General features: G+C 61.5%; 1 protein-coding gene across 3 annotated transcripts in view; it reads right to left on the bottom strand.

The window, feature by feature from the left end:
* Positions 1–1,464: 1,464 nt before the first annotated feature.
* The window catches only part of gtf2e2 (general transcription factor IIE, polypeptide 2, beta), a 244,217-nt gene continuing 223,569 nt past the window's right edge, over positions 1,465–22,112 (bottom strand). For all 3 annotated transcript variants that reach the window (XM_070865079.1, XM_070865073.1, XM_070865064.1), the window contains one exon: positions 1,465–1,934. In XM_070865079.1, coding sequence (XP_070721180.1) covers positions 1,815–1,934 — 120 coding nt within the window. In that variant the 3' untranslated portion in view covers positions 1,465–1,814. The remainder of the gene's footprint in view (positions 1,935–22,112) is intronic.

The following is a 22,112-nucleotide window of genomic DNA, read 5'->3' as shown; positions in this document are numbered from 1 at the left end:
AATCATTTAAAAAAATCTAAAGGCAAAACACTGCAGATGCTGGAATCTGGACTAAAAACAGAAAATGCTGGAAATCTCAGCGGGTCAGGCAGCATCTGGAGAGAAAGCAGAGTTAACATTTCGGGTCGACGACCCTTCATCAGAACTGGAGTGTGTTCGGAAAGAACTTGTGAGGAACACTAAAGGCAGGTCGGGGCCTTAAAAAGAGCATGGCGGCATACCACTACAAGATACAGCGCATACTGCTGCAGGAGGGCGACGGCTGAGAAGAGGGTCACCCAAATCCAGGTCGCTGATTGGAGCGTGGGCAGGTACAGCAGGAGTGCCGAGGGAGCGGCGAGGTCGGGCGAAGGATCGGCGAGAGTTCGTAGAGCGACGTGATTGGGGCCCAGGAGAGGCGTGAATTTGGAGGCGAGGGCCCAGGGGCAGCATGGGCTAGTCCACAATGCGATATGTGTACGCACTCGGTCCGTGCCGCAGAGCTGGTCTCCAGTCGTCGTGGTTAATCCTTGCCACTAGACCAAGACCTAGCTCTGTCAACCCCGTGTGGTGGCTGTTGTGCAACGGCCACCACACATTAAAAAAATCCACGCACAGGCATCTGCCACCCTTCAAGATGTAGTTCGGGATCTGGAATATTAGGTCCTTCATTGAAACACCTGTGAACTCATCCTTTCCATCCCTGGCATGGAAGCAAGTCATCCTCGCTTCGAGGGACTGCCTATTATTGATTGATTGGTGGATCTGACCAAGCGAAACTTGATAGATCACAAGTTCCAGGTTTTCGTGCATGCAGTAACCTGGAATATCGGGCCTATTCGGAAAGCTCCCACAGTGTACGGTGTGTGTACGTAATTGGAAGCACCATAAAATCCAGGCCATGAAATTTAAATCCATGTTCCCATTAATTTGCAAATATCTCAAGCTGTTGATACCAACAGATCTTGCTGCTCTGATTTGGGATTTAATCATCAGTGAGGCAAAAGAACCAAAAACAGCCCTTTCCAAATCTCGAGGCCCACAAAATTTAAACAGGACAAACTAGTGAATAAAAAACAGAAGACAAGTAGGACTGAGTTCCTGAGCTCATATGCTTGGTGGGAAAGGTGAGTGTCAGAAAATAGTACAATTCTTAAGCCGAGGGGAAGAGTTTAATTTTGGTGTACATAATTAACGAATACCTCCCATTCTAAAGTTTGACTATATTGTGGAAGAGTCAGCTGCATTTATCCATTATCAACCATAGAAGGGTTCATATGTATACGAGTCTGGAATTTCCTCGGAGATTCTCCTGCTTGGCTACCAATACGTATAAACAGGGAACTGCCAAATTTTTGCGAAATTACAGAGGTGGAGTGGGAGCAGGTCAGGGGAGTTTCCTGGCCACTCTGTGTAGCACCCTATATGAGATACTGGTTTGCTCTGAGAGATGTTGGTGAAAACTGAACAACAACCATTAAGCAGTTCTCAAGGATTTTGCTTACTATTTATTATATAATATTCTTTGAAACCAGTTTAGAATTCAAAAAAAATTGTGAACCTATGAATGCAGGCATCACATTTTACAGAGTAAAATTTCAGACCAAAAAAAAACATTTTTACCAATCCTACTGGTAACGACTGAATTTGTAATTCCCGGGTTCACACGTTTTTTAATAAGCCACTACAGACAGGCATTAGATTGATGTAACTAAACGAAAGGAAATAATTAGAAAAGTTGCGCTGTGTTCCAGTGCTGTGTACCAATCACAGCACATTTCTGCTGAATTATTCAGCCCCCTTCAATTATCGTTTTACTTCCTCTTTCAGCCTGGTTATTCTTTGCCGGATACTCCTTCAGTATAGTCCTCCAGTACTCCTGCCAGGTGGTCATTGTGTGTCTTGAATTTCCTTCTTCTCTGAGAAGCAGGTTTTTTCCTCTTCTGAACGCACACCTATGATAAATATACATACTTTAGAAATAATGTACAACAGACTTCATTTTTGAGAGAGGGGAGGGCAGAGAGAGAAGGGGGAACAGATAGGGGAGGACAGAGAGAGAGAGGAAACAGATTGGGGAGGGCAGAGAGGGGGGCAGATAGGGGAGGGCAGAGAGGGAGGGGGAGAACGGATAGGGGAGGGGGAGAACAGATAGGGGAGGGGCAGAGAGAAAGGGGGAGAACAGATAGAAAAGGGGCAGAGAGAAAGGGGGGAACAGATAGGGGAGGGGCAGAGAGAAAGGGGGGGAACAGATAGGGGAGGAGCAGAGAGAAAGGGGGGAACAGATAGGGTAGATTGAGAGAAACTATTTTCACTGGTTGGGGATTCTAGGAATAGGGGGCATAATCTAAAAATTAGAACCAGACCTTTCAGGAGTGAAATTAGGAAACACTTTTATACACAAAGGGTGGTAGAAGTTTGAAACTCTCTTCCACAAAGGGCAATTGTGCTAGATCAATTATTAATTTTAAATCAGAAATCAGAAGGTATTAAGGGATATGGGCCAAAAGCGGGTATATGGAGTTAGGTCGCTGATGAGCTTTGATCTGATTAAATGGTGGAGCAGGCTCGAGGGGCTGAATGGCCTATTCCTGTTCCAGTGTTCCTGATAGCAAATGGCCGAAGAATATTTTGTCAAGCTTATTAACACAGATTAATAATTTGTACTAAAGCTAGAATGTACAGATAGGCCTACATTTTCCAAGTACGCACAGGAAGTGAGCAAGCACGACCAACACTGGCATAGTTCACGAACCAGCAGGCAATATGGTTATGGACAGCGAGCTCGATTGCTCACTGCCAGTACACAGTGATAACTGACCCACAAAACAACCTTATTATGAGTTGTTACAAAATATTGGATAGTGTTGGTGACTCACAATTGCAATTATAACGTATTAGTCTGGATACAAAGAGGTACGGAGGCAGAGAGATGGGAAGAAAGGCAGGCAGTGGAAACAGAGGATGGAAGGGGGGATAAGGGGAAGGAAGAAAGGGAAAGTAAGATGGGGAACGGAGAAAGGGAAGGAAGAGGGCGGAAAGGGGGAGGGCACAGAGGGATGGGGGCAGGGCAGAGAGAGAGAGAGAGGGGACAAAGGCAGACAAGGGGATGGCAGAGAGTGAAGGGGAGAGCAGAGATAGAAAGGGGAGAGCAGAGAAAAAGGGGGAGGGCAGAGAGAGAGAGAGGGTGCAGGCAGACAGAGAGGGTGCAGGCAGACAGAGAGAGGGGACAGGCAGAGAGAGGGGGCAGAGAGAGAGGGGGAGGCAGAGAGAGAGAGAGAGAGAGAGAGAGAGGGTGCAGGCAGACAGAGAGAGAGGGGACAGGCAGAGAGAGAGAGAGAGGGAGGGCAGAGAGAGAGGGGGAGGCAGAGAGAGGGGGCAGAGAGAGAGAGAGGGAGGGAGAGGGGGGAGAGAGAGAGAGGGGGGGTGCAGAGGGAGAGGGGTGGGTAGAGAGAGAGGGGGAGAGCGACAGAGAGAGAGAGGGCAGAGAGAGGGGGAGAGGGAAGAGAGAGGGAGAGAGAGGGAGAAGGGCAGAGAGAGGGGGGGCAGCGCAGAGCGAGAGGGAGAGAAAGAGAGGGGCAGGCAGAGAGTGGGCAGAGAGAGAGCGGGCAGAGAGAGAGGAAGAGCAGCGAGAGAGGAAGAGCAGCGAGAGAGGAAGGGCAGCGAGAGAAAGAGGGTAGAGAGAGAGAGGGCGGAGTTCAGAGAGAGGGGGGAGGCAGAGAGAGAGGGAGGGCAAAGCAACAGAGGGAGAGGGCAGAGAGAGGGAGGCAGAGGGCTGTGAATTGGGGGCAGAGAGGGGGGGGGGAGAAGGGCAGATAGAGAGGGGGACAGCGAGAGAGGGGCAGACAGAGAGGGGGAGGGCAGAGAGAGAGAGGGGCGGGCAGAGAGAGAGGGGGGCGGGCACAGAGAGAGGGGGAAGGGCACAGAGAGGGGAGGGCAGAGAGGGGGGAGGGCAGAGAGGGGGGAGGGCAGAGAGAGAGGGGGAGGGCATAGGGAGAGGGGGAATGTAGAGAGAGGGGGAATGTAGAGAGAGGGGGGGGGAAGGCAGAGAGAGGGGGGGCAGGCAGAGAGAGGGGGGGCAGGCAGAGAGAGGGGGGCAGAGAGAGAGAGGGGGCAGACAGAGAGAGGGGGCAGACAGAGAGAGGGGGCAGACAGAGAGAGAGAGGGGGCAGACAGAGAGAGAGAGAGGGGGCAGACAGAGAGAGAGAGGGGGCAGACAGAGAGAGAGAGGGGGCAGACAGAGAGAGAGAGGGGGCAGACAGAGAGAGAGAGAGGGGGCAGACAGAGAGAGAGAGGGGGCAGGCAGAGAGAGGGGGGGAGGTCAGAGTGAAAGAGGGAAGGCAGAGAGAGCGAGGGGGAGGGCAGAGAGAGAGAGGGGGCGGGCAGAGAGAGGGGGAGGGCAGAGAGAGAGAGGGGGAGGGCAGAGAGAGCGAGGGGGAGGGCAGAGAGAGCGAGGGGGAGGGCAGAGAGAGCGAGGGGGAGGGCAGAGAGAGCGAGGGGGAGGGCAGAGAGAGCGAGGGGGAGGGCAGAGAGAGCGAGGGGGAGGGCAGAGAGTGCGAGGGGGAGGGCAGAGAGAGAGAGGGGGAGGGCAGAAAGAGAGAGGGGGAGGGCAGAGAGAGAGAGGGGGAGGGCAGAGAGAGAGAGGGGGAGGGCAGAGAGTAAGTGAGGTGGGCAAGGAGAGAGCAGAGAGAGGGGAGGAGGGGGAGGGCAGAGAGAAAGAGAGAGATAGAGAGAGCGGGAGGGCAGAGAGAGAGGGGGAGGGCAGAGAGAGAGAGGGAGGGCAGAGAGAGAGAGAGATGGGGAGGGCAGCGAGAGAGAGGGGGATGGCAGAGAGAGAGAGGGGGGCAGAGAGAGAGGGAGGGAACAGAGAGGGGGAGGGAACAGAGAGAGAGGGGGAAGGGCAGAGAGAGAGAGGGGGAAGGGCAGAGAGAGAGAGAGGGGGAGGGCAGAGAGAGAGGGGGAGGGCAGAGAGAGAGAGGGGGAGGGCAGAGAGATGGGGGGGCAGGCAGGGAGATGGGGGTCAGGCAGAGAGATGGGGGGCAGGCAGAGAGATGGGGGGGCAGGCAGAGAGATGGGGGGGCAGGCAGAGAGATGGGGGGGCAGGCAGAGAGAGGGGGGCAGACAGAGAGAGGGGGGCAGACAGAGAGAGGGGGGCAGGCAGAGAGAGGGGGGGATAGGCAGAGAGAGGGGGACAGGCAAAGAGAGGGGGGGAAGGGCAGAGAGAGGGGGGCAGGCAGAGAGAGGGGGGCAGACAGAGAGAGGGGGCAGGCAGAGAGAGGGGGGGAAGGGCAGAGAGAGGGGGGCAGGCAGAGAGAGGGGGGCAGGCAGAGAGAGGGGGGCAGGCAGAGAGAGGGGGGGATAGGCAGAGAGAGGGGGACAGGCAAAGAGAGGGGGGCAGGCAGAGAGAGGGGGCAGACAGAGAGAGAGAGGGGGCAGGCAGAGAGAGGGGGGGAGGTCAGAGTGAAAGAGGGAAGGCAGAGAGAGCGAGGGGGAGGGCAGAGAGAGAGAGGGGGCGGGCAGAGAGAGGGGGAGGGCAGAGAGAGAGAGGGGGAGGGCAGAGAGAGCGAGGGGGAGGGCAGAGAGAGCGAGGGGGAGGGCAGAGAGAGCGAGGGGGAGGGCAGAGAGAGCGAGGGGGAGGGCAGAGAGAGCGAGGGGGAGGGCAGAGAGAGCGAGGGGGAGGGCAGAGAGTGCGAGGGGGAGGGCAGAGAGAGAGAGGGGGAGGGCAGAAAGAGAGAGGGGGAGGGCAGAGAGAGAGAGGGGGAGGGCAGAGAGAGAGAGGGGGAGGGCAGAGAGTAAGTGAGGTGGGCAAGGAGAGAGCAGAGAGAGGGGAGGAGGGGGAGGGCAGAGAGAAAGAGAGAGATAGAGAGAGCGGGAGGGCAGAGAGAGAGGGGGAGGGCAGAGAGAGAGAGGGAGGGCAGAGAGAGAGAGAGATGGGGAGGGCAGCGAGAGAGAGGGGGATGGCAGAGAGAGAGAGGGGGGCAGAGAGAGAGGGAGGGAACAGAGAGGGGGAGGGAACAGAGAGAGAGGGGGAAGGGCAGAGAGAGAGAGGGGGAAGGGCAGAGAGAGAGAGAGGGGGACAGGCAAAGAGAGGGGGGGAAGGGCAGAGAGAGGGGGGCAGGCAGAGAGAGGGGGGCAGACAGAGAGAGGGGGCAGGCAGAGAGAGGGGGGGAAGGGCAGAGAGAGGGGGGCAGGCAGAGAGAGGGGGGCAGACAGAGAGAGGGGGGCAGGCAGAGAGAGGGGGGGATAGGCAGAGAGAGGGGGACAGGCAAAGAGAGGGGGGGCCAGGCAAAGAGAGCGGGGGAAGGGCAGAGAGAGAGGAGGAAGGGCATAGAGAGAGGGGGAAGGGCAGAGAGAGGGAAGGGCAGAGAGAGTGGGGGAAGGGCAGAGAGAGAGGGGGAAGGGCAGAGAGAGAGGGGGAAGGGCAGAGAGAGAGGGGAAACATAGAAAATAGGTGCAGGAGTAGGCCATTCGGCCCTTCAAGCCTGCACCGCCATTCAATGAGTTCATGGCTGAACATGCAACTTCAGTACCCCCTTCCTGCTTTCTCACCATACCCCTTGATTCCCCAAGTAGCAAGGAATTCATCTAACTCCTTTTTGAATATATTTAGTGAATTGGCCTCAACAACCTTCTGTGGTAGAGAATTCCTCAGGTTCACCACTCTCTGGGTGAAGAAATTCCTCCTCATCTCGGTCCTAAATGGCTTCCCCCTTATCCTTAGACTGTGTCCCCTGGTTCTGGACTCCCCAACATTGGGAACATTCTTCCTGCATCTAACCTGTCTAACCCCGTCAGAATTTTAAACGTTTCTATGAGGTCCCCTCTCATTCTTCTGAACTCCAGTGAATACAAGCCCAGTTGATCCAGTCTTTCTTGATAGGTCAGTCCCGCCATCCCGGGAATCAGTCTGGTGAACCTTCGCTGCACTCCCTCAATAGCAAGAATGTCCTTCCTCAGGTTAGGAGACCAAAACTGTACACAATACTCCTGTACAATTATAACAACACCTCCCTGCCCCTGTACTCAAATCCTCTCGCTATGAAGGCCAACATGCCATTTGCTTTCTTAACCGCCTGCTGTACCTGCATGCCAACCTTCAATGACTGATGTACCATGACACCCAGGTCTCTTTGCACCTCCCCTTTTCCTAATCTGTCACCATTCAGATAATAGTCTGTCTCTCTGTTTTTACCACCAAAGTGGATAACCTCACATTTATCCACATTATACTTCATCTGCCATGCATGTGCCCACTCACCTAACCTATCCAAGTCGCTCTGCAGCCTCATAGCATCCTCCTCGCAGCTCACACTGCCACCCAACTTAGTATCATCCGCAAATTTGGAGATACTACATTTAATCCCCTCGTCTAAATCATTAATGTACAGTGTAAACAGCTGGGGCCCCAGCACAGAACCTTGCGGTACCCCACTAGTCACTGCCTGCCATTCTGAAAAGTCCCCATTTACTCCTACTCTTTGCTTCCTGTCTGACAACCAGTTCTCAATCCATGTCAGCCCAGTTCTCAATCCATGTCAGCACACTACCCCCAATCCCATGCGCTTTAACTTTGCACATTAATCTCTTGTGTGGGACCTTGTCGAAAGCCTTCTGAAAGTCCAAATATACCACATCAACTGGTTCTCCCTTGTCCACTCTACTGGAAACATCCTCAAAAAATTCCAGAAGATTTGTCAAGCATGATTTCCCTTTCACAAATCCATGCTGACTTGGACCTATCATATTACCTCTTTCCAAATGCACTGCTATGACATCCTTAATAATTGATTCCATCATTTTACCTACTACCGATGTCAGGCTGACCGGTCTATAATTCCCTGTTTTCTCTCTCCCTCCTTTTTTAAAAAGTGGGGTTACATTGGCTACCCTCCACTCCATAGGAACTGATCCAGAGTCAATGGAATGTTGGAAAATGACTGCCAATGCATCCACTATTTCCAAGGCCACCTCCTTAAGTACTCTGGGATGCAGTCCATCAGGCCCTGGGGATTTATCGCCCTTCAATCCCATCAATTTCCCCAACACAATTTCCCGACTAATAAGGATTTCCCTCAGTTCCTCCTCCTTACTAGACCCTCCGACCCCTTTTATATCCGGAAGGTTGTTTGTGTCCTCCTCAGTGAATACCGAACCAAAGTACTTGTTCAATTGGTCCGCCATTTCTTTGTTCCCCGTTATGACTTCCCCTGATTCTGACTGCAGGGGACCTACGTTTGTCTTTACTAACCTTTTTCTCTTTACATATCTATAGAAACTTTTGCAATCCGTCTTAATGTTCCCTGCAAGCTTCTTCTCGTACTCCATTTTCCCTGCCCTAATCAAACCCTTTGTCCTCCTCTGCTGAGTTCTAAATTTCTCCCAGTCCCCGGGTTCGCTGCTATTTCTGGCCAATTTGTATGCCACTTCCTTGGCTTTAATGCTATCCCTGATTTCCCTTGATAGCCACGGTTGAGCCACCTTCCCTTTTTTATTTTTACGCCAGACAGGAATGTACAATTGTTGTAGTTCATCCATGCGGTCTCTAAATGTCTGCCATTGCCCATCCACAGTCAACCCCTTCAGTATCATTCGCCAATCTATCCTAGCCAATTCACGCCTCATACCTTCAAAGTTACCCTTCTTTAAGTTCTGGACCATGGTCTCTGAATTAACTGTTTTATTCTCCATCCTAATGCAGAATTCCACCATATTATGGTCACTCTTCCCCAAGGGGCCTCGCACAACGAGATTGCTAATTAATCCTCTCTCATTACACAACACCCAGTCTAAGATGGCCTCCCCCCTAGTTCGTTCCTCGACATATTGGTCTAAAAAACCATCCCTTATGCACTCCAGGAAATCCTCCTCCACCGTATTGCTTCCAGTTTGGTTAACCCAATCTATGTGCATATTAAAGTCACCCATTATAACTGCTGCACCTTTATTGCACGCACCCCTAATTTCATGTTTGATGCCCTCCCCAACATCACTACTACTGTTTGGAGGTCTGTACACAACTCCCACTAACGTTTTTTGCCCTTTGGTATTCTGCAGCTCTACCCATATAGATTCCACATCATCCAAGCTAATGTCCTTCCGAACTATTGCCTTAATTTGCTCCTGAACCAGCAATGCTACCCCACCTCCTTTTCCTTTTATTCTATCTTTCCTGAATGTTGAATACCCCTGGATGTTGGGTTCCCAGCCCTGATCATCCTGGAGCCACATCTCCGTAATCCCAATCACATCATATTTGTTAACATCTATTTGCACAATTAATTCATCCAACTTATTGCGGATACTCCTTGCATTAAGACACAAAGCCTTCAGGCTTGTTTTTTTAACACCCTTTGTCCTTTTAGAATTTTGCTGTACAGTGGCCCTTTTTGTTCTTTGCCTTGGGTTTCTCTGCCCTCCACTTTTCCACATCTCCTTTCTGTCTTTTGCTTTTGCCTCCTTTTTGTGTCCCTCTGTCTCCCTGCATTGGTTCCCATCCCCCTGCCATATTAGTTTAACTCCTCCCCAACAGCACTAGCAAACACTCCCCCGAGGACATTGGTTCCGGTCCTGCCCAGGTGCAGACCGTCCGGTTTGTACTGGTCCCACCTCCCCCAGAACCGGTTCCAATGCCCCAGGAATTTGAATCCCTCTCTACTGCAACACTGCTCAAGCCACGTATTCATCTGCGCTATCCTGCGATTCCTACGCTGACTATCACGTGGCACTGGCAGAGAGAGAGGGGGCGGGCGGAGAGAGAGAGGGGCGGGCGGAGAGAGAGAGGGGGCGGGCGGAGAGGGAGGGGTAGGGCGGAGAGGGAGGGGAAGGGCGGAGAGGGAGCGGGAGGGCGGAGAGAGAGGGGGAGGGCGGAGAGGGAGGAGGAGGGCGGAGAAGGAGGGCAGAGAGACGGAGGGGGAGGGCAAAGAGAGAGGGAGGGTGAGGGCAGAGAGAGAGGGGGAGGGCAGAGAGAGAGGGGGAGGGCAGAGAGAGAGGGGGGGGCAGAGAGAGAGGGGGAGGGCAGAGAGAGAGGGGGAGGGCGGAGAGAGAGGGGGCAGGTGGAGAGGGAGGGGTAGGGCGGAGAGGGAGGGGTAGGGCGGAGAGGGAGGGGTAGGGCGGAGAGGGAGGGGGAGGGCGGAGAGGGAGGAGGAGGGCGGAGAAGGAGGGCAGAGAGAGACAGAGGGGAGGGCAAAGAGAGAGGGAGGGTGAGGGCAGAGAGAGAGGGGGAGGGCAGAGAGAGAGGGGGAGGGCAGAGAGAGAGGGGGAGGGCAGAGAGAGAGGGGGAGGGCAGAGAGAGAGAGGGGAGGGCAGAGAGGAGGGGGAGGGGGCAGAGAGAGAGAGGGAGGGCAGAGAGGAGAGAGGGGCGGGCAGAGAGAGAGGGGGCGGGCAGAGAGAGAGAGGGGGAAGGGCAGAGAGCGAGGGGGAAGGGCAGAGAGGGAGGGGGAAGGGCAGGGAGGGAGGGGGAAGGGCAGAGAGGGAGGGGGAAGGGCAGAGGGAGAGGGGGAAGGGCAGAGGGAGAGGGGAAGGGCAGAGGGAGAGGGGGAAGGGCAGAGGGAGAGGGGGAAGGGCAGAGGGAGAGGGGGAAGGGCAGAGGGAGAGGGGGAAGGGCAGAGGGAGAGGGGGAAGGGCAGAGAGAGAGTGGGGGAAGGGCAGAGCGAGGGAGGGCAGAGAGGGGGAGGGCAGAGAGAGGGAGGGCAGAGAGAGAGGGGGATCGCAGAGAGAGGGTGGAGTGCAGAAGGATAGGGGGAGGGGGAGGGCAGAGGGAGAGCGGGCGGGCTGAGAGAGAGAGGGGGCGGGCTGAGAGAGAGAGGGGGCGGGCTGAGAGAGAGAAGGGGCGGGCTGAGAGAGAGAGGGGGCGGGCGGAGAGAGAGAGGGGGCGGGCGGAGAGAGAGAGGGGGCGGGCGGAGAGAGAGAGGGGGCGGGCGGAGAGAGAGAGGGGGCGGGCGGAGAGAGAGAGGGGGCGGGCGGAGAGAGAGAGGGGGCGGGCGGAGAGAGAGAGGGGCGGCGGAGAGAGAGAGGGGGCGGGCGGAGAGAGAGAGGGGGCGGGCGGAGAGAGAGAGGGGGCGGGCGGAGAGAGAGAGGGGGCGGGTGGAGAGGGAGGGGAAGGGCGGAGAGGGAGGGGAAGGGCAGAGAGAGAGGGGGAGGGCGGAGAGGGAGGAGGAGGGCGGAGAAGGAGGGCAGAGAGAGACAGAGGGGGAGGGCAAAGAGAGAGGGAGGGTGAGGGCAGAGAGAGAGGGGGAGGGCAGAGAGGGGGAGGGCAGAGAGAGAGGGGAAGGGCAGAGGGAGAGGGGGAAGGGCAGAGGGAGAGGGGGAAGGGCAGAGGGAGAGGGGGAAGGGCAGAGGGAGAGAGAGGGGGCGGGCAGAGAGAGAGGGGGGGCGGGCAGAGAGAGAGGGGGAAGGGCAGAGAGAGAGAGGGGGCGGGCAGAGAGAGAGGGGGCGGGCAGAGAGAGAGAGGGGGCGGGCAGAGAGAGAGAGAGGGGGCGGGCAGAGAGAGAGAGAGGGCGGGCAGAGAGAGAGAGGGGGCGGGCAGAGAGAGAGAGGGGGCGGGCAGAGAGAGAGAGGGGGCGGGCAGAGAGAGAGAGGGGGCGGGCAGAGAGAGAGAGGGGACGGGCAGAGAGAGAGAGGGGGCGGGCAGAGAGAGAGAGGGGGCGGGCAGAGAGAGAGAGGGGGCGGGCAGAGAGAGAGGGGGCGGGCAGAGAGAGAGAGGGGGCGGGCAGAGAGAGAGAGGGGGCGGGCAGAGAGAGAGAGGGGGCGGGCAGAGAGAGAGAGGGGGCGGGCAGAGAGAGAGGGGGCGGGCAGAGAGAGAGGGGGCGGGCAGAGTGAAAGAGGGAGGGCAGAGAGAGAGGGGGGAGGGCAGAGAGAGAGGGGGAGTGAAGAGAGAGAGAGGGGGGAGCAGAGAGAGAGAGGGGGAGGGCAGAGAGAGAAGGGGAAGGGCAGAGGGAGAGGGGGAGGGCAGAGAGAGAGGGGGAAGGGCAGAGGGAGGGGGAGAAGGGCAGAGAGAGAGGGGGAGGGAAGAGAGAGCGAGGGGGAAGGGCAGAGAGAGAGGGGGAAGGCAGAGAGAGAGGGGAAGGGCAGAGAGAGAGGGGGAGGGGCAGAGAGAGAGAGGGGGCGGGCAGAGAGAGAGGGGGAGGTCAGAGTGAAAGAGGGAGGGCAGAGAGAGAGGGAGGAGGGCAGAGACAGAGAGGGGGAGGGAAGAGAGAGAGAGGGGGGAGCAGAGAGAGAGGGGGGGAGGGCAGAGAGAGAGGGGGAAGGGCAGAGGGAGAGGGGGAGGGCAGAGAGAGAGGGGGAAGGGCAGAGGGAGGGGGAGAAGGGCAGAGAGAGGGGGAAGGGCAGAGAGAGAGGGGGAAGGGCAGAGAGAGAGGGGGAAGGGCAGAGAGAGAGGGGGAAGGGCAGAGAGAGAGGGGGAAGGGCAGAGAGAGAGGGGGAAGGGCAGAGAGAGAGGGGGAAGGGCAGAGAGAGAGGGGGAAGGGCAGAGAGAGAGGGGGAAGGGCAGAGAGAGGGGAGAGAGATGGGGAGGGAAGAGACGGGGGGGAGGGAAGAGAGGGGGAAGGGCAGAGAGAGAGGGAGAAGGGCAAAGAGAGAGGGAGAAGGGCAGAGAGGGAGAGAGAGACGGGGGAAAGGCAGAGAGAGGGGGAGAGAAGAGAGAGAGAGGGGGAAGGCAGAGAGAGAGGGGGAGGGCAGAGAGGGGGAGGGCAGAGAGAGAGGGGGAACGGCAGAGTCAGAGGGGGAGGGCAGAGAGAGAGGGGGAGGACAGAGAGAGAGGGGGAGGACAGAGAGAGAGGGGGAGGACAGAGAGAGAGGAGGAGGGCAGAGAGAGAGGGGGAGGGCAGAGAGAGACAGAGGGGGAGGGCAAAGAGAGAGGGAGGGTGAGGGCAGAGAGAGAGGGTGAGGGCAGAGAGAGAGGGTGAGGGCAGAGAGAGAGGGGGGGGCAGAGAGAGAGGGGGAGGGCAGAGAGGGAGGGGGAAGGGCAGAGGGAGAGGGGGAAGGGCAGAGGGAGAGGGGGAAGGGCAGAGGGAGAGGGGGAAGGGCAGAGAGAGAGAGGGGGCGGGCAGAGAGAGAGAGAGGGGGCGGGCAGAGAGAGAGAGGGGGCGGGCAGAGAGAGAGAGAGGGCGGGCAGAGAGAGAGAGGGGGCGGGCAGAGAGAGAGGGGGCGGGCAGAGAGAGAGAGGGGGCGGGCAGAGAGAGAGAGGGGGCGGGCAGAGAGAGAGAGGGGGCGGGCAGAGAGAGAGAGGGGGCGGGCAGAGAGAGAGAGGGGGCGGGCAGAGAGAGAGAGGGGGCGGGCAGAGAGAGAGAGGGGGCGGGCAGAGAGAGAGAGGGGGCGGGCAGAGAGAGAGAGGGGGCGGGCAGAGAGAGAGAGGGAGCGGGCAGAGAGAGAGAGGGGGCGGGCAGAGAGAGTGGGGGGGCCGGCAGAGAGGGAGGGCGGGCAGAGAGAGAGAGGGGGCGGGCAGAGAGAGAGAGGGGGCGGGCAGAGAGAGAGAGGGGGCGGGCAGAGAGAGAGGGGGAGGTCAGAGTGAAAGAGGGAGGGCAGAGAGAGAGGGAGGAGGGCAGAGACAGAGAGGGGGAGGGAAGAGAGAGAGAGGGGGGAGCAGAGAGAGAGGGGGGAGGGCAGAGAGAGAGGGGGAAGGGCAGAGGGAGAGGGGGAGGGCAGAGAGAGAGGGGGAAGGGCAGAGGGAGGGGGAGAAGGGCAGAGAGAGGGGGAAGGGCAGAGAGAGAGGGGGAAGGGCAGAGAGAGAGGGGGAAGGGCAGAGAGAGAGGGGGAAGGGCAGAGAGAGAGGGGGAAGGGCAGAGAGAGAGGGGGAAGGGCAGAGAGAGAGGGGGAAGGGCAGAGAGAGAGGGGGAAGGGAAGAGAGAGAGGGGGAAGGGCAGAGAGAGAGGGGGAAGGGCAGAGAGAGAGGGGGAAGGGCAGAGAGAGAGGGGGAAGGGCAGAGAGAGAGGGGGAAGGGCAGAGAGAGGGGGAGAGAAGAGAGAGAGATGGGGAGGGAAGAGACAGGGGGGGAGGGAAGAGAGGGGGAAGGGCAGAGAGAGAGGGAGAAGGGCAAAGAGAGAGGGAGAAGGGCAGAGAGAGACGGGGGAAAGGCAGAGAGAGGGGGAGAGAAGAGAGAGAGAGGGGGAAGGCAGAGGGAGAGGGGGAGGGCAGAGAGGGGGAGGGCAGAGAGAGAGGGGGAACGGCAGAGTCAGAGGGGGAGGGCAGAGAGAGAGGGGGAGGACAGAGAGAGAGGGGGAGGACAGAGAGAGAGGGGGAGGACAGAGAGAGAGGGGGAGGGCAGAGAGAGAGGGGGAGGGCAGAGAGAGACAGAGGGGGAGGGCAAAGAGAGAGGGAGGGTGAGGGCAGAGAGAGAGGGGGAGGGCAGAGAGAGAGGGGGGGGCAGAGAGAGAGGGGGAGGGCAGAGAGGGAGGGGGAAGGGCAGAGGGAGAGGGGGAAGGGCAGAGGGAGAGGGGGAAGGGCAGAGGGAGAGGGGGAAGGGCAGAGGGAGAGGGGGAAGGGCAGAGAGAGAGAGGGGGCGGGCAGAGAGAGAGAGAGGGGGCGGGCAGAGAGAGAGAGGGGGCGGGCAGAGAGAGAGAGAGGGGGCGGGCAGAGAGAGAGAGAGGGCGGGCAGAGAGAGAGAGGGGGCGGGCAGAGAGAGAGGGGGCGGGCAGAGAGAGAGAGGGGGCGGGCAGAGAGAGAGAGGGGGCGGGCAGAGAGAGAGAGGGGGCGGGCAGAGAGAGAGAGGGGGCGGGCAGAGAGAGAGAGGGGGCGGGCAGAGAGAGAGAGGGGGCGGGCAGAGAGAGAGAGGGGGAGCGGGCAGAGAGAGAGAGGGGGCGGGCAGAGAGAATGGGGGGCCGGCAGAGAGGGAGGGCGGGCAGAGAGAGAGAGGGGGCGGGCAGAGAGAGAGAGGGGGCGGGCAGAGAGAGAGGGGGCGGGCAGAGAGAGAGAGGGGGCGGGCAGAGAGAGGGGGCGGGCAGAGAGAGAGAGGGGGCGGGCAGAGAGAGAGAGGGGGCGGGCAGAGAGAGAGAGAGGGCGGGCAGATTGAGAGAGGGGGCGGGCAGAGAGAGAGAGGGGGCGGGCAGAGAGAGAGAGGGGGCGGGCAGAGAGAGAGGGGGCGGGCAGAGAGAGAGGGGGCGGGCAGAGAGAGAGGGGGCGTGCAGAGAGAGAGAGGGGGCGGGCAGAGAGGGAGAGGGGGCGGGCAGAGAGAGAGAGGGGCGGGCAGAGAGAGAGAGGGGGCGGGCAGAGAGAGAGGGGGCGGGCAGAGAGAGAGAGGGGGAGGGAAGAGACAGAGGGGGGGCGAGGGAAGAGAGAGCGAGGGGGAAGGGCAGAGAGAGAGGGGGAAGGCAGAGAGAGAGGGGAAGGGCAGAGAGAGAGAGGGGGAGGGGCAGAGAGAGAGAGGGGGCGGGCAGAGAGAGAGAGGGGGCGGGCAGAAAGAGAGGGGGAGGTCAGAGTGAAAGAGGGAGGGCAGAGAGAGAGGGGGGAGGGCAGAGACAGAGAGGGGGAGGGAAGAGACAGAGAGGGGGAGGGAAGAGACAGAGAGAGGGGGAAGGGCAGAGGGAGAGGGGGAGGGCAGAGAGAGAGGGGGAAGGGCAGAGAGAGAGGGGGAAGGGCAGAGAGAGAGGGGGAAGGGCAGAGAGAGAGGGGGAAGGGCAGAGGGAGGGGGAGAAGGGCAGAGAGAGAGGGGGAAGGGCAGAGAGAGAGGGGGAAGGGCAGAGAGAGAGGGGGAAGGGCAGAGAGAGAGGGGGAAGGGCAGAGAGAGAGGGGGAAGGGCAGAGAGAGAGGGGGAAGGGCAGAGAGAGAGGGGGAAGGGCAGAGAGAGAGGGGGAAGGGCAGAGAGAGGGGGGAAGGGCAGAGAGAGAGAGGGGGCGGGCAGAGAGAGAGAGGGGGCGGGCAGAGAGAGAGAGGGGGCGGGCAGAGAGAGAGAGGGGGAGGGAAGAGAGAGAGAGGGGGAGGGAAGAGAGAGCGAGGGGGAAGGGCAGAGAGAGAGGGGGAAGATAGAGAGAGAGGGGAAGGGCAGAGAGAGAGGGGGAGGGGCAGAGAGAGAGAGGGGGCGGGCAGAGAGAGAGAGGGGGCGGGCAGAGAGAGAGAGGGGGCGGGCAGAGAGAGAGGGGGAGGTCAGAGTGAAAGAGGGAGGGCAGAGAGAGAGGGGGGAGGGCAGAGACAGAGAGGGGGAGGGAAGAGAGAGAGAGGGGGAGGGCAGAGAGAGAGGGGGAAGGGCAGAGGGAGAGGGGGAGGGCAGAGAGAGAGGGGGAAGGGCAGAGGGAGGGGGAGAAGGGCAGAGAGAGAGGGGGAAGGGCAGAGAGAGAGGGGGGAGGGCAGAGAGAGAGGGGGAAGGGCAGAAAGAGAGGGGGAAGGGCAGAGAGAGAGGGTGAAGGGCACAGAGAGAGGGGGAAGGGCAGAGAGAGAGGGGGAAGGGCAGAGAGAGAGGGGGAAGGGCAGAGGGAGGGGGAGAAGGGCAGAGAGAGGGGGAGAGAAGAGAGAGAGATGGGGAGGGAAGAGACAGGGGGGGGAGGGAAGAGAGGGGGAAGGGCAGAGAGAGAGGGAGAAGGTTAAAGAGAGAGGGAGAAGGACAGAGAGGGAGAGAGAGACGGGGGAAAGGGCAGAAAGAGAGGGGGGAGCAGAGAGAGAGTGGGAAGGCAGAGAGAGAGAGGGGGAGGGAAGAGAGAGGGGGAGGGCAGAGAGAGAGGGGGAACGGCAGATTCAGAGGGGGAGGGCAGAGAGAGAGGGGGAGGACAGAGAGAGAGGGGGAGGGCAGAGAGAGACAGAGGGGGAGGGCAAAGAGAGAGGGAGGGTGAGGGCAGAGAGAGAGGGGGAGGGCAGAGAGAGAGGGGGGGCAGAGAGAGAGGGGGAGGGCAAAGAGGGGGAGGGCAGAGAGAGAAGGGGCGGGCGGAGAGAGAGAGGGGGCGGGCAGAGAGAGAGGGGGCGGGCAGAGAGAGAGAGGGGGCGGGCAGAGAGAGAGAGGGGGCGGGCAGAGAGAGAGAGGGGGCGGGCAGAGAGAGAGAGGGGGAAGGGCAGAGAGAGAGGGGGAAGGGCAGAGAGAGAGGGGGAAGGGCAGAGGGAGAGGGGGAAGGGCAGAGGGAGAGGGGGAAGGGCAGAGGGAGAGGGGGAAGGGCAGAGGGAGAGCGGGAAGGGCAGAGAGAGAGTGGGGGAAGGGCAGAGAGAGAGTGGGGGAAGGGCAGAGGGAGAGGGGGAAGGGCAGAGGGAGAGCGGTAAGGGCAGAGAGAGAGTGGGGGAAGGGCAGAGAGAGAGTGGGGGAAGGGCAGAGCGAGGGAGGGCAGAGAGAGAGGGGGATCGCAGAGAGCGGGTGGAGTGCAGAAGGATAGGGAGAGGGGGAGGAGCAGAGAGAGGGGGCGGGCAGAGAGAGAGAGGGGGCGGGCAGAGAGAGAGGGGGCGGGCAGAGAGAGAGAGAGGGGGCGGGCAGAGAGAGAGAGAGGGGGCGGGCAGAGAGAGAGAGGGGGCGGGCAGAGAGAGAGAGGGGGCGGGCAGAGAGAGAGAGGGGGCGGGCAGAGAGAGAGAGGGGGCGGGCAGAGAGAGAGAGGGGGCGGGCAGAGAGAGAGAGGGGGCGGGCAGAGAGAGAGAGGGGGCGGGCAGAGAGAGAGAGGGGCGGGCAGAGAGAGGGGGCGGGCAGAGAGAGAGAGGGGGCGGGCAGAGAGAGAGAGGGGGCGGGCAGAGAGAGAGAGGGGGCGGGCAGAGAGAGAGAGGGGGCGGGCAGAGAGAGAGAGGGGGCGGGCAGAGAGAGAGAGGGGGCGGGCAGAGAGAGAGAGGGAGCGGGCAGAGAGAGTGGGGGGGCCGGCAGAGAGAGAGAGGGCGGGCAGAGAGAGAGAGGGGGCGGGCAGAGAGAGAGAGGGGGCGGGCAGAGAGAGAGAGGGGGCGGGCAGAGAGAGAGAGGGGGCGGGCAGAGAGAGAGGGGGCGGGCAGAGAGAGAGAGGGGGCGGGCAGAGAGAGGGGGCGGGCAGAGAGAGAGAGGGGGCGGGCAGAGAGAGAGAGGGGGCGGGCAGAGAGAGAGAGGGGGCGGGCAGAGAGAGAGAGGGGGCGGGCAGAGAGAGAGAGGGGGCGGGCAGAGAGAGAGAGCGGGGGCGGGCAGAGAGAGAGAGCGGGCAGGCAGAGAGAGAGGGGGAAGGGCAGAGAGAGAGGGGGAAGGGCAGAGAGAGAGGGGGAAGGGCAGAAAGAGAGGGAGAAGGGCAGAGAGAGAGGGGGAAGGGCAGAGAGAGGGGGAGAGAAGAGAGAGAGATGGGGAGGGAAGAGGCAGGGGGGGGAGGGAAGAGAGGGGGAAGGGCAGAGAGAGAGGGAGAAGGGCAAAGAGAGAGGGAGAAGGGCAGAGAGGGAGAGAGAGACGGGGGAAAGGCAGAGAGAGGGGGAGAGAAGAGAGAGAGAGGGGGAAGGCAGAGAGAGAGGGGGAGGGCAGAGAGGAGGAGGGCAGAGAGAGAAGGGGCGGGCGGAGAGAGAAGGGGCGGGCGGAGAGAGAGAGGGGGCGGGCAGAGAGAGAGAGGGGGCGGGCAGAGAGAGAGAGGGGGCGGGCAGAGAGAGAGAGGGGCGGGCAGAGAGAGAGAGGGGGCGGGCAGAGAGAGAGAGGGGGCGGGCAGAGAGAGAGAGGGGGCAGGCAGAGAGAGAGAGGGGGCGGGCGGAGAGAGAGAGGGGGCGGGCAGAGAGAGAGGGGGAAGGGCAGAGAGGGAGGGGGAAGGGCAGAGAGGGAGGGGAAGGGCAGAGAGAGAGGGGGAAGGGCAGAGAGAGAGGGGGAAGGGCAGAGAGGGAGGGGGAAGGGCAGAGGAAGGGCAGAGGGAGAGGGGGAAGGGCAGAGGGAGAGCGGGAAGGGCAGAGAGAGAGTGGGGGAAGGGCAGAGAGAGAGTGGGGGAAGGGCAGAGCGAGGGAGGGCAGAGAGGGGGAGGGCAGAGAGAGAGGGGGATCGCAGAGAGAGGGTGGAGTGCAGAAGGATAGGGAGAGGGGAGGAGCAGAGAGAGGGGGCGGGCAGAGAGAGAGAGGGGGCGGGCAGAGAGAGAGAGAGGGGGCGGGCAGAGAGAGAGAGAGGGGGCGGGCAGAGAGAGAGAGAGGGGGCGGGCAGAGAGAGAGAGGGGGCGGGCAGAGAGAGAGAGGGGGCGGGCAGAGAGAGAGAGGGGGCGGGCAGAGAGAGAGAGGGGGCGGGCAGAGAGAGAGAGGGGGCGGGCAGAGAGAGAGAGGGGGCGGGCAGAGAGAGAGGGGGAAGGGCAGAGAGGGAGGGGGGAAGGGCAGAGGGAGAGGGGGAAGGGCAGAGGGAGAGGGGGAAGGGCAGAGGGAGAGGGGGAAGGGCAGAGGGAGAGGGGGAAGGGCAGAGGGAGAGGGGGAAGGGGAGAGGGGGAAGGGCAGAGGGAGAGGGGGAAGGGCAGAGAGAGAGTGGGGGAAGGGCAGAGAGAGTGTGGGGGAAGGGCAGAGAGAGTGTGGGGGAAGGGCAGAGAGAGAGTGGGGGAAGGGCAGAGCGAGGGAGGGCAGAGAGGGGGAGGGCAGAGAGAGAGGGGGATCGCAGAGAGAGGGTGGAGTGCAGAAGGATAGGGAGAGGGGGGAGGAGCAGAGAGAGGGGGCGGGCAGAGAGAGAGAGGGGGCGGGCAGAGAGAGAGAGAGGGGGCGGGCAGAGAGAGAGAGAGGGGGCGGGCAGAGAGAGAGAGAGGGCGGGCAGAGAGAGAGAGGGGGCGGGCAGAGAGAGAGGGGGCGGGCAGAGAGAGAGGGGGCGGGCAGAGAGAGAGGGGGCGGGCAGAGAGAGAGAGGGGGCGGGCAGAGAGAGAGAGGGGGCGGGCAGAGAGAGAGAGGGGGCGGGCAGAGAGAGAGAGGGGGCGGGCAGAGAGAGAGAGGGGGCGGGCAGAGAGAGAGAGGGAGCGGGCAGAGAGAGAGAGGGGGCGGGCAGAGAGAGTGGGGGGGCCGGCAGAGAGAGAGAGAGGGCGGGCAGAGAGAGAGAGGGGGCGGGCAGAGAGAGAGGGGGCGGGCAGAGAGAGAGGGGGCGGGCAGAGAGAGAGGGGGCGGGCAGAGAGAGAGAGGGGGCGGGCAGAGAGAGAGAGGGGGCGGGCAGAGAGAGAGAGGGGGCGGGCAGAGAGAGAGAGGGGGCGGGCAGAGAGAGAGAGGGGGCGGGCAGAGAGAGAGAGGGGGCGGGCAGAGAGAGAGAGGGGGCGGGCAGAGAGAGAGAGGGGGCGGGCAGAGAGAGAGAGGGGGCGGGCAGAGAGAGAGAGAGGGCGGGCAGAGAGAGAGAGGGGGCGGGCAGAGAGAGAGAGGGGGCGGGCAGAGAGAGAGGGGGCGGGCAGAGAGAGAGGGGGCGGGCAGAGAGAGAGGGGGCGGGCAGAGAGAGAGGGGGCGGGCAGAGAGAGAGGGGGCGGGCAGAGAGAGAGAGGGGGCGGGCAGAGAGAGAGAGGGGGCGGGCAGAGAGAGAGAGGGGGCGGGCAGAGAGAGAGGGGGAGGTCAGAGTGAAAGAGGGAGGGCAGAGAGAGAGAGGGGGCGGGCAGAGAGAGAGAGGGGGCGGGCAGAGAGAGAGGGGGCGGGCAGAGAGAGAGGGGGAGGTCAGAGTGAAAGAGGGAGGGCAGAGAGAGAGGGGGGAGGGCAGAGACAGAGAGGGGGAGGGAAGAGAGAGAGAGGGGGCGGGCAGAGAGAGAGAGGGGGCGGGCAGAGAGAGAGAGGGGGCGGGCAGAGAGAGAGAGAGGGCGGGCAGAGAGAGAGAGGGGGCGGGCAGAGAGAGAGAGGGGGCGGGCAGAGAGAGAGAGGGGGCAGGCAGAGAGAGAGGGGGAGGTCAGAGTGAAAGAGGGAGGGCAGAGAGAGAGGGGGGAGGGCAGAGACAGAGAGGGGGAGGGAAGAGAGAGAGAGCGGGAGGGCAGAGAGAGAGGGGGAAGGGCAGAGGGAGAGGGGGAGGGCAGAGAGAGAGGGGGAAGGGCAGAGAGAGAGGGGGAAGGGCAGAGAGAGAGGGGGAAGGTCAGAGAGAGGGGGAAGGGCAGAGAGAGAGGGGGAAGGGCAGAGAGAGAGGGGGAAGGGCAGAGAGAGAGGGGGAAGGGCAGAGAGAGAGGGGGAAGGGCAGAGAGAGAGGGGGAAGGCAGAGAGAGAGAGGGGGCGGGCAGAGAGAGAGAGGGGGCGGGCAGAGAGAGAGGGGGCGGGCAGAGAGAGAGAGGGGGAAGGGCAGAGAGAGCGAGGGGGAAGGGCAGAGAGAGCGAGGGGAAGGGCAGAGAGAGAGGGGGAAGATAGAGAGAGAGGGGAAGGGCAGAGAGAGAGGGGAGGGGCAGAGAGAGAGGGGTGGGCGGAGAGAGAGAGGGGGCGGGCGGAGAGAGAGAGGGGGCGGGCAGAGAGAGGGGCGGGCAGAGAGAGAGAGGGGGCGGGCAGAGAGAAAGAGGGGGCAGGCAGAGAGAGAGAGGGGGCGGGCAGAGAGAGAGGGGGCGGGCAGAGAGAGAGAGGGGGCGGGCAGAGAGAGAGAGGGGGCGGGCAGAGAGAGAGAGGGGGCGGGGAGAGAGAGAGAGGGGGCGGGCAGAGAGAGAGAGGGGGCGGGCAGAGAGAGAGAGGGGACGGGCAGAGAGAGGGGCGGGCAGAGAGAGAGAGGGGGCGGGCAGAGAGAGAGAGGGTGCGGGCAGAGAGAGAGGGGGGGCGGGCAGAGAGAGAGGGGGGGCGGGCAGAGAGAGAGAGGGGGCGGGCAGAGAGAGAGGGGGGCGGGCAGAGAGAGAGAGGGGGCGGGCAGAGAGAGGGGGCGGGCAGAGAGAGAGAGGGGGCGGGCAGAGAGAGAGAGGGGGCGGGCAGAGAGAGAGAGGGGGCGGGCAGAGAGAGAGAGGGGGCGGGCAGAGAGAGAGAGGGGGCGGGCAAGAGAGAGAGGGGCGGGCAGAGAGGAGAGGGGCGGGCAGAGAGAGAGAGGGGGCGGGCAGAGAGAGAGAGGGGGCGGGCAGAGAGAGAGAGGGGCGGGCAGAGAGAGAGAGGGGCGGGCAGAGAGAGAGAGGGGGCGGGCAGAGAGAGAGGGGGGGGACGGGCAGAGAGAGGGGGCAGGGCAGAGAGAGAGAGGGGGAAGGGCAGAGAGAGAGGGGGAAGGGCAGAGAGAGAGGGGGAAGGGCAGAGGAGAGGGGGAAGGGCAGAGGGAGAGGGGGAAGGGCAGAGGGAGAGGGGGAAGGGCAGAGGGAGAGGGGGAAGGGCAGAGGGAGAGCGGGAAGGGCAAAGAGAGAGTGGGGAAGGGCAGAGCGAGGGAGGGCAGA

Source organism: Pristiophorus japonicus, chromosome 2, assembly GCF_044704955.1.
Source record: "Pristiophorus japonicus isolate sPriJap1 chromosome 2, sPriJap1.hap1, whole genome shotgun sequence".
Taxonomy (NCBI): Eukaryota; Metazoa; Chordata; class Chondrichthyes; family Pristiophoridae; genus Pristiophorus; species Pristiophorus japonicus.
This window is presented reverse-complemented; position numbering and strand designations above follow the sequence as displayed.